Source organism: Engystomops pustulosus, unplaced genomic scaffold (genome assembly GCF_040894005.1).
Source record: "Engystomops pustulosus unplaced genomic scaffold, aEngPut4.maternal MAT_SCAFFOLD_172, whole genome shotgun sequence".
NCBI lineage: Eukaryota > Metazoa > Chordata > Amphibia > Anura > Leptodactylidae > Engystomops > Engystomops pustulosus.
In genome coordinates this window covers 94,327-106,591 of record NW_027285053.1, presented here as the reverse complement: position 1 = coordinate 106,591, position 12,265 = coordinate 94,327, and the positions used below count along the sequence as shown (strand labels likewise).

Sequence of the window (12,265 nt, the reverse complement as noted above, 5' to 3'; positions counted from 1 at the left end):
TACATACATGACATTACTCATCCTGTACTGATCCTGAGTTACCTCCTGTATTATACCCCAGAGCTGCACTCACTATTCTACTGCTGGTGCAGTCACTGTGTACATACATGACATTACTTATCCTGTACTGATCCTGAGTTACATCCTGTATTATACCCCAGAGCTGCACTCACTATTCTGCTGGTGCAGTCACTGTGTACATACATGACATTACTTATCCTGTACTGATCCTGAGTTACATCCTGTATTATACCCCAGAGCTGCACTCACTATTCTGCTGCTGGTGCAGTCACTGTGTACATACATGACATTACTTATCCTGTACTGATCCTGAGTTACATCCTGTATTATACTCCAGAGCTGCACTCACTATTCTGCTGCTGGTGCAGTCACTGTGTACATACATGACATTACTTATCCTGTACTGATCCTGAGTTACATCCTGTATTATACTCCAGAGCTGCACTCACTATTCTGCTGCTGGTGCAGTCACTGTGTACATACATGACATTACTTATCCTGTACTGATCCTGAGTTACATCCTGTATTATACTCCAGAGCTGCACTCACTATTCTGCTGCTGGTGCAGTCACTGTGCACATACATGACATTACTTATCCTGTACTGATCCTGAGTTACATCCTGTATTATACTCCAGAGCTGCACTCACTATTCTGCTGCTGGTGCAGTCACTGTGTACATACATGACATTACTTATCCTGTACTGATCCTGAGTTACATCCTGTATTATACCCCAGAGCTGCACTCACTATTCTGCTGCTGGTGCAGTCACTGTGTACATACATGACATTACTTATCCTGCACTGATCCTGAGTTACATCCTGTATTATACCCCAGAGCTGCGCTCACTATTCTGCTGCTGGTGCAGTCACTGTGTACATACATGACATTACTTATCCTGTACTGATCCTGAGTTACATCCTGTATTATACCCCAGAGCTGCACTCACTATTCTGCTGCTGGTGCAGTCACTGTGTACATACATGACATTACTTATCCTGTACTGATCCTGAGTTACATCCTGTATTATACCCCAGAGCTGCACTCACTATTCTGCTGCTGGTGCAGTCACTGTGTACATACATGACATTACTTATCCTGTACTGATCCTGAGTTACATCCAGTATTATACTCCAGAGCTGCACTCACTATTCTGCTGCTGGTGCAGTCACTGTGTACATACATGACATTACTTATCCTGTACTGATCCTGAGTTACATCCTGTATTATACCCCAGAGCTGCACTCACTATTCTGCTGCTGGTGCAGTCACTGTGTACATACATGACATTACTTATCCTGTACTGATCCTGAGTTACATCCTGTATTATACCCCAGAGCCGCACTCACTATTCTGCTGCTGGTGCAGTCACTGTGTACATACATGACATTACTTATCCTGTACTGATCCTGAGTTACATCCTGTATTATACTCCAGAGCTGCACTCACTATTTTGCTGCTGGTGCAGTCACTGTGTACATACATGACATTACTTATCCTGTACTGATCCTGAGTTACATCCTGTATTATACTCCAGAGCTGCACTCACTATTCTGCTGCTGTTGGAAACCATCAGTTTGTGCAGACGCTGCACTAGCAGGGGGTGCAGGGAGATTTCAGCTCTGAAGCTGCTGGACTGTGTGAGTAATGATAGTGACTGATGAGGATCCTGTATAGAAGAGCCGGGTACGTGGATCCCGCTTCCCTGCAGCCTGATGATCATGACTGCAGCTTTGGATGTGAGCGGAGTATAATGATGGGTCCTGGAGGATTAGGCCGCACTGTGATCTGGTAGCCCCTCCCCCATGTCGGACAATGAAGAAACACAGAGCCTCCTACTTGTCTTTACTGATCCGCGTCTCATGGTGTGAGCTCGCAGTTTTATGTGCTCTATCCAGCTGCTGCATCTGTCTGCAAGGGAACCGTAATCAACGGCGGCCGAGGCGGCTGGAGGCGGCGGAGGCAGAGACAGGACAAAAAGACAAAGAAAAAAGATGGATGACGTCTCCTGCTCATCACAGCCAATCACCTCCCAGAGACAGGAGACAGGCGCCGCCCACCAGCACCCCGGGACTTACCTCTCTGAGAGACACCAACCGAGGAGCCCGTCCTGTCCTGGAGATCTGCGAGACACAAGACAAGGAGGTCATAGCCCCTGGCTGAGAGGTGGTCACTGCCCCGCCCCCAGAGCCAGGAGGTGGTCACTGCCCCACCCCCTGCACATCCTGGGAGGTGGTCACTGCCCCGCCCCCTGCATAGCCTGGGAGGTGGTCACTGCCCCGCCCCCTGCATAGCCTGGGAGGTGGTCACTCCCCGCCCCCTGCATAGCCTGGGAGGTGGTCACTGCCCCGCCCCCTGCATAGCCTGGGAGGTGGTCACTGCCCCACCACCTGCACATCCTGGGAGGTGGTCACTGCCCCGCCCCCTGCACAGCCTGGGAGGTGGTCACTGCCCCGTCCCCAGAGCCAGGAGGTGGTCACTGCCCCGCCCCCTGCATAGCCTGGGAGGTGGTCACTCCCCGCCCCCTGCACAGCCTGGGAGGTGGTCACTGCCCCGCCCCCTGCACATCCTGGGAGGTGGTCACTGCCCTGCCCCCTGCACAGCCTGGGACGTGGCCACTGCCCCGCCCCCTGCACAGCCTGGGAGGTGGTCACTGCCCCGCCCCCTGCGTAGCCTGGGAGGTGATCAATGCACCGCCCCCTGCACACCCTGGGAGGTGGTCACTGCTCCGCCCCCCAGAGCCTGAGAGGTGGTCACTGCCCGTCCCCACAACCTGGGAGGCGGTCACTGCTACGCCCCCCAGAGCCTGAGAGGTGGTCACAGCCCACCCCCACAGCCTGGGAGGTGGTCACAGCCCTGCCTCCCAGAGCCTGAGAGGTGGTCACAGCCCCGCCCCCTGCACAGTCTGGGAGGTGGTCACTCCCCAGCCCCATCAGCCTGGGAGTTGGTCACAGCCCCGCCCCACCAGCCTGGGAGGTGGTCACAGCCCCGCCCCACCCCACAGCATGGGAGGTGGTCACTCCCCGCCCCCTGCACAGCCTGGGAGGTGGTCACTCCCCGCCCCCTGCATAGCCTGGGAGGTGGTCACTCCCCGCCCCCTGCATAGCCTGGGAGGGGGTCACTCCCCGCCCCCTGCATAGCCTGGGAGGTGGTCACTCCCCGCCCCCTGCATAGCCTGGGAGGTGGTCACTCTCCGCCCCCACCAGCCTGGGAGGTGGTCACAGCCCCGCCCCATCAGCCTGGGAGGTGGTCACTCCCCGCCCCTGCATGGCCTGGGAGGTGGTCACTTCCCGCCCCCTGCACAGCCTGGGAGGTGGTCACTCCCCGCTCCCTGCATAGCCTGGGAGGTGGTCACTCCCCGCCCCCTGCATAGCCTGGGAGGTGGTCACTCCCCGCCCCCTGCATAGCCTGGGAGGTGGTCACTCCCCGCCCCCTGCACAGCCTGGGAGGTGGTCACTCCCCGCCCCCTGCACAGCCTGGGCGGTGGTCATAGCCCCGCCCCCTGCACAGCCTGGGAGGTGGTCACTCCCCGCCCCCTGCATAGCCCGGGAGGTGGTCACTCCCCGCCCCCTGCATAGCCTGGGAGGTGATCACTGCCCCACCCACTGCATAGCCTGGGAGGTGGTCACAGACCCGTCCCACCAGCCTGGGATGTGGTCACTCCCCACCCCCTGCATAGCCTGGGAGGTGGTCACTGCCCCACCCTCTGCACAGCCTGGGAGGTGATCACTGCCCCACCCACTGCTTAGCCTGGGAGGTGGTCAATCCCCGCCCCCTGCATAGCCTGGGAGGTGGTCACTGCCCCACCCACTGCACAGCCTGGGAGGTGGTCACTCCCCGCCCCCTGCACAGCCTGGGAGGTGGTCACTGCCCCGCCCCACCAGCCTGGGATGTGGTCACTCCCCGCCCCTTTGTGATGACATCACTTATACAATGAGCAGATATTAGTGTGGTTCCGGCTCTGACCTTTTCCTGGGGGGAACGGCTGCAGTCCGGGAGATTCCGAGGATAATTCCAGAGGGAACTGGAGGAGCTCGTCCGTGTCTGTGGAGACTGAGGGATCGGGGGAGATGATAGGAAGGTAAGTACTCAGAGCCTCATCATTCACTACTCATCCTGCCCGTACATACACAGCCGGGCCCACACACCACATACCCTATATATACACCCCATATATACCCAACATGCATACCCTATATACCCTATATACCCCCCATATATACTCTATATATATCCCATAAATAGCATATATATACCCCATACATAGCCTATATATACCCCATACATCCAATATATATACACCGCATATATACCCAACATGCATACCCTATATACCCTATATATACCCCATACATAGCCTATATAAACACACCACGTACATAGTCTATATATATACACTACACACACCCTGTACATACTCCATACATACACTATATACACCCCACATATACCCAACATGCATACCCTATATACCCTATATATACCCCATACATAGCCTATATATACCCCATATACATAGCCTATATATACCCCATATATACTCTATATATACACCACACATACCCAATACATACCCCATACATAGCCTATATATACCCCATATACATAGCCTATATATACCCCATATATACTCTATATATACACCACACATACCCAATACATACCCCATACATAGCCTATATATACCCCATATACATAGCCTATATATACCACATACATACCCTATATATACCCCATACATACCCTATATATACCCCATACATAGCCTATATATACCCCATACATAGCCTATATATACCCCATACATAGCCTATATATACCCCATACATAGCCTATATACACCCCATACATAGCCTATATATACACCCCATACATAGCCTATATATACCCCATATACATAGCCTATATATACCACATACATACCCTATATATACCCCATACATAGCCTATATACACCCCATACATAGCCTATATATACCACATACATAACCTATATATACCCAATACATAGCCTATATATACCCCATACATACCCTATATATACCCCATACATAGCCTATATATACCCCATACATAGCCTATATATACCCCATACATAGCCTATATATACCCCATACATAGCCTATATATACCCCATACATAGCCTATATACACCCCATACATAGCCTATATACACCCCATACATAGCCTATATACACCCCATACATAGCCTATATACACCCCATACATAGCCTATATATACCCCATACATAGCCTATATACACCCCATACATAGCCTATATATACACCCCATACATAGCCTATATATACACCCCATACATAGCCTATATATACACCCCATACATAGCCTATATATACCCCATACATAGCCTATATATACCCCATACATAGCCTATATATACCCCATACATAGCCTATATACACCCCATACATAGCCTATATATACACCCCATACATAGCCTATATATACCCCATACATAGCCTATATATACCCCATACATATAGCCTATATACACCCCATACATAGCCTATATATACCCCATACATAGCCTATATATACACCCCATACATAGCCTATATATACCCCATACATATAGCCTATATACACCCCATACATAGCCTATATATACCCCATACATAGCCTATATATACACCCCATACATAGCCTATATATACACCCCATACATAGCCTATATATACCCCATACATAGCCTATATATACCCCATACATAGCCTATATATACCCTATACATATAGCCTATATACACCCCATACATATAGCCTATATACACCCCATACATAGCCTATATACACCCCATACATAGCCTATATACACCCCATACATAGCCTATATATACCCCATACATAGCCTATATACACCCCATACATAGCCTATATATACCCCATACATAGCCTATATACACCCCATACATAGCCTATATATACACCCCATACATAGCCTATATATACACCCCATACATAGCCTATATATACACCCCATACATAGCCTATATATACCCCATACATAGCCTATATATACCCCATACATAGCCTATATATACCCCATACATAGCCTATATATACCCCATACATATAGCCTATATATACCCCATACATAGCCTATATATACCCCATACATATAGCCTATATATACCCCAAACATAGCCTATATATACCCCATACATATACTATAAATACATTACATACATATCCTATAGGTACCCCATACATACCTTATATACCCCATACATAGCCTATATATACCCCATACATAACCTATATATAATCTATACCCCATACATAACCTATATATAATCTATACCCCATGCATAGCCTATATATAATCTATACCCCATGCATAGCCTATTTATACCCTGCACATACTCTCTATATAAAGACCATATATACTCTCTATGTACCCCATACATAGCTTATATATACCCAATACATAACCCATATATAATCTATACCACATACATAGCCTATATATGCCCCATACATACTCTATACATAATCCATATGTAGCCTATATATCCCATACATAGTCTATATATACACACACCACATACATACCCTATTTGTACCCCATACATAGTCTATATATACCCCACATATATAAGCTATATATAGATAACATATATACTCTATATATGCCCCATATACACTCCATACATACTCTGTATATACCACATACATAGTCTAAATATACCCCAGATATATACTTTATACACACTCCATACATACATAGCCTCTATATACCCTGCACATGCCCCATACTGGTGTACACTGCTGCGGGATGCTGTGGTGACCTCTGCTCTGAGGCCATTGTGTGGAGGGAGATTAGTGCCATATCCTGGGCTCACATAGAGCAGGAGCAGCAGCGCCTCTGTCCTTATTACTTGTGATGGTAAAGATGTTTTGGACACTTTGTATCTATAGACTTCCCCTCGTCCTGATGTTACAATGTAGAAGCCGCCCCCGGGGGGGGGGAGAGTCCTACTACTGTGTGTGATACAATGTAACAAACCCTCAGCCCGTGATGATAGGAGGAGGTATATGCACACCCTGAGCACGGCGCCCCCTCACCTCGCGGCTGCGCTGCTCCCGCCTTGTGTCTGCTGCTCTGTAGCGCCTCCTGCTTGTCGAAGGTGATCGCCACAGCGGTGACCGCCACCTGGAACGAGACGGAAGAGTTACGGCCACCCTCCGCAGCGAGCACCTACCTACCCGCAGGGCGTCTGCTCACCTGGATGGACTCGTCCTCCGGCACCGCCACCGTGAAGTTCACGTGACACAGGCAGCACGGGACCATGGAGCGCAGCTTAAAGTACAGGCTCTGCAGAGACACCAGGAACCCGAGGGTTAATACATACATCACTACAAGATCTCCGCTGCCTGTCAGTGACCAGGAGCACTGACAATCCTGCAGCTTTACAGCGTTACAATGTGTCAGTACAGGACAACACAAGTGAGGGCTGTGCAGGATGTCAGACTCCAGACCACAGCATTCACTGACAGCAAGCAGAGGGCAGTGCACAGCACAGATCAGAGAGAGAGGGGTCCGCACCTTCAGGAGGTTCTCACACAGGTCATTAAAGTTCTTGTTCAGCGTCTGATTGGTCAGAGTCATGTTAGAGAGACGGATCACACGGACCGAGGTGAACATCTACAACACAGAGAAGAACGTCACACGAGCCCAGAGGAGGAGACAACACCAAGAACTGAACAGAACAGAACCAACCTGGATGTCCGGGGTCCAGTTATTTATCCCAGGCATCAGCTCAGTGTTACAGCTGTAGAATCCTGTGCAAGACAAGACACATCCTCCAGAGCTGCACTCACTATTCTGCTGTGTACATACATGACATTACTTATCCTGTATTATACTCCAGAGCTGCACTCACTATTCTGCTACACTGTGTACATACATGACATTACTTATCCTGTACTGATCCTGAGTTACATCCTGTATTATACCCCAGAGCTGCACTCACTATTCTGCTGCTGGTGCAGTCACTGTACATACATGACATTACTTATCCTGTACTGATCCTGAGTTACATCCTGTATTATACTCCAGAGCTGCACTCACTATTCTGCTGCTGGTGCAGTCACTGTGTACATACATGACATTACTTATCCTTTACTGATCCTGAGTTACATCCTGTATTATACCCCAGAGCTGCACTCACTATTCTGCTGCTGGTGCAGTCACTGTGTACATACATGACATTACTTATCCTGTACTGATCCTGAGTTACATCCTGTATTATACCCCAGAGCTGCACTCACTATTCTGCTGCTGGTGCAGTCACTGTGTACATACATGACATTACTTATCCTGTACTGATCCTGAGTTACATCCTGTATTATACTCCAGAGCTGCACTCACTATTCTGCTGCTGGTGCAGTCACTGTGTACATACATGACATTACTTATCCTGTACTGATCCTGAGTTACATCCTGTATTATACCCCAGAGCTACACTCACTATTCTGCTGCTGGTGCAGTCACTGTGTACATACATGACATTACTTATCCTGTACTGATCCTGAGTTACATCCTGTATTATACCCCAGAGCTGCACTCACTATTCTGCTGCTGGTGCAGTCACTGTGTACATGCATGACATTACTTATCCTGTACTGATCCTGAGTTACATCCTGTATTATACCCCAGAGCTGCACTCACTATTCTGCTGCTGGTGCAGTCACTGTGTACATACATGACATTACTTATCCTGTACTGATCCTGAGTTACATCCTGTATTATACTCCAGAGCTGCACTCACTATTCTGCTGCTGGTGCAGTCACTGTGTACATACATGACATTACTTATCCTGTACTGATCCTGAGTTACATCCTGTATTATACCCCAGAGCTGCACTCACTATTCTGCTGCTGGTGCAGTCACTATTCATACATGACATTACTTATCCTGTACTGATCCTGAGTTACATCCTGTATTATACCCCAGAGCTGCACTCACTATTCTGCTGCTGGTGCAGTCACTGTGTACATACATGACATTACTTATCCTGTACTGATCCTGAGTTACATCCTGTATTATACCCCAGAGCTGCGCTCACTATTCTGCTGCTGGTGCAGTCACTGTGTACATACATGACATTACTTATCCTGTACTGATCCTGAGTTACATCCTGTATTATACTCCAGAGCTGCACTCACTATTCTGCTGCTGGTGCAGTCACTGTGTACATACATGACATTACTTATCCTGTACTGATCCTGAGTTACATCCTGTATTATACCCCAGAGCTGCACTCACTATTCTGCTGCTGGTGCAGTCACTGTGTACATACATGACATTACTTATCCTGTACTGATCCTGAGTTACATCCTGTATTATACTCCAGAGCTGCACTCACTATTCTGCTGCTGGTGCAGTCACTGTGTACATACATGACATTACTTATCCTGTACTGATCCTGAGTTACATCCTGTATTATACCCCAGAGCTGCATTCACTATTCTGCTGCTGGTGCAGTCACTGTGTACATACATGACATTACTTATCCTGTACTGATCCTGAGTTACATCCTGTATTATACCCCAGAGCTGCACTCACTATTCTGCTGCTGGTGCAGTCACTGTGTACATACATGCCATTACTTATCATGTACTGATCCTGAGTTACATCCTGTATTATACTCCAGAGCTGCACTCACTATTCTGCTGCTGGTGCAGTCACTGTGTACATACATGACATTACTTATCCTGTACTGATCCTGAGTTACATCCTGTATTATACCCCAGAGCTGCACTCACTATTCTGCTGCTGGTGCAGTCACTGTGTACATACATGACATTACTTATCCTGTACTGATCCTGAGTTACATCCTGTATTATACCCCAGAGCTGCACTCACTATTCTGCTGCTGGTGCAGTCACTGTGTACATACATGACATTACTTATCCTGTACTGATCCTGAGTTACATCCTGTATTATACCCCAGAGCTGCACTCACTAATCTGCTGCTGGTGCAGTCACTGTGTACATACATGACATTACTTATCCTGTACTGATCCTGAGTTACATCCTGTATTATACCCCAGAGCTGCACTCACTATTCTGCTGCTGGTGCAGTCACTGTGTACATACATGACATTACTTATCCTGTACTGATCCTGAGTTACATCCTGTATTATACTCCAGAGCTGCACTCACTATTCTGCTGCTGGTGCAGTCACTGTGTACATACATGACATTACTTATCCTGTACTGATCCTGAGTTACATCCTGTATTATACCCCAGAGCTGCACTCACTATTCTGCTGCTGGTGCAGTCACTGTGTACATACATGACATTACTTATCCTGTACTGATCCTGAGTTACATCCTGTATTATACCCCAGAGCTGCACTCACTATTCTGCTGCTGGTGCAGTCACTGTGTACATACATGACATTACTTATCCTGTACTGATCCTGAGTTACATCCTGTATTATACTCCAGAGCTACACTCACTATTCTGCTGCAGGCACTGTGTACATACATGACATTACTTATCCTGTACTGATCCTGAGTTACATCCTGTATTATACCCCAGAGCTGCACTCACTATTCTGCTGCTGGTGCAGTCACTGTGTACATACATGACATTACTTATCCTGTACTGATCCTGAGTTACATCCTGTATCATACCCCAGAGCTGCACTCACTATTCTGCTGCTGGTGCAGTCACTGTGTACATACGTGACATTACTTATCCTGTACTGATCCTGAGTTACATCCTGTATTATACCCCAGAGCTGCACTCACTATTCTGCTGCTGGTGCAGTCACTGTGTACATACATAACATTACTTATCCTGTACTGATCCTGAGTTACATCCTGTATTATACCCCAGAGCTGCGCTCACTATTCTGCTGCTGGTGCAGTCACTGTGTACATACATGACATTACTTATCCTGTACTGATCCTGAGTTACATCCTGTATTATACCCCAGAGCTGCACTCACTATTCTGCTGCTGGTGCAGTCACTGTGTACATACATGACATTACTTATCCTGTACTGATCCTGAGTTACATCCTGTATTATACTCCAGAGCTGCACTCACTATTCTGCTGCTGGAGCAGTCACTGTGTACACACATGACATTACTTATCCTGTACTGATCCTGAGTTACATCCTGTATTATACTCCAGAGCTGCACTCACTATTCTGCTGCTGGGGCAGTCACTGTGTACATACATGACATTACTTATCCTGTACTGATCCTGAGTTACATCCTGTATTATACCCCAGAGCTGCACTCACTATTGTGCTGCTGGTGCAGTCACTGTACATACATGACATTACTTATCCTGTACTGATCCTGAGTTACATCCTGTATTATACCCCAGAGCTGCACTCACTATTCTGCTGCTGGTGCAGTCACTGTGTACATACATGACATTACTTATCCTGTACTGATCCTGAGTTACATCCTGTATTATACTCCAGAGCTGCACTCACTATTCTGCTGCTGGTGCAGTCACTGTGTACATACATGACATTACTTATCCTGTACTGATCCTGAGTTACATCCTGTATTATACTCCAGAGCTGCACTCACTATTCTGCTGCTGGTGCAGTCACTGTGTACATACATGACATTACTTATCCTGTACTGATCCTGAGTTACATCCTGTATTATACTCCAGAGCTGCACTCACTATTCTGCTGCTGGTGCAGTCACTGTGTACATACATGACATTACTTATCCTGTACTGATCCTGAGTTACATCCTGTATTATACTCCAGAGCTGCACTCACTATTCTGCTGCTGGGGCAGTCACTGTACATACATGACATTACTTATCCTGTACTGATCCTGAGTTACATCCTGTATTATACTCCAGAGCTGCACTCACTATTCTGCTGCTGGTGCAGTCACTGTGTACATACATGATATTACTTATCCTGTACTGATCCTGAGTTACATCCTGTATTATACTCCAGAGCTGCACTCACAATTCTGCTCCTGGTGCAGTCACTGTGTACATACATGACATTACTTATCCTGTACTGATCCTGAGTTACATCCTGTATTATACCCCAGAGCTGCACTCACTATTCTGCTACTGGTGCAGTCACTGTGTACATACATGACATTACTTATCCTGTACTGATCCTGAGTTACATCCTGTATTATACCCCAGAGCTGCACTCACTATTCTGCTGCTGGTGCAGTCACTGTGTACATACATGACATTACTTATCCTGTACTGATCCTGA

General features: G+C 47.4%; 1 protein-coding gene across 4 annotated transcripts in view; it reads right to left on the bottom strand.

Annotated features, from left to right (window-relative positions):
• Positions 1–12,265, bottom strand: part of C2CD5 (C2 calcium dependent domain containing 5) — a 94,287-nt gene that overhangs the window by 5,649 nt on the left and 76,373 nt on the right. For 3 of the 4 annotated variants that reach the window (XM_072131913.1, XM_072131915.1, XM_072131914.1), the window contains exons 9-15: positions 7,763–7,824; positions 7,589–7,687; positions 7,268–7,357; positions 7,108–7,195; positions 3,988–4,074; positions 2,100–2,144; positions 1,861–1,968 (exon numbers count right to left, since the gene is read on the bottom strand). In XM_072131913.1, the coding sequence (XP_071988014.1) occupies positions 1,861–1,968; positions 2,100–2,144; positions 3,988–4,074; positions 7,108–7,195; positions 7,268–7,357; positions 7,589–7,687; positions 7,763–7,824 (579 nt within the window). The remainder of the gene's footprint in view (positions 1–1,860; positions 1,969–2,099; positions 2,145–3,987; positions 4,075–7,107; positions 7,196–7,267; positions 7,358–7,588; positions 7,688–7,762; positions 7,825–12,265) is intronic. The other variant, XM_072131916.1, reaches the window with a different exon arrangement.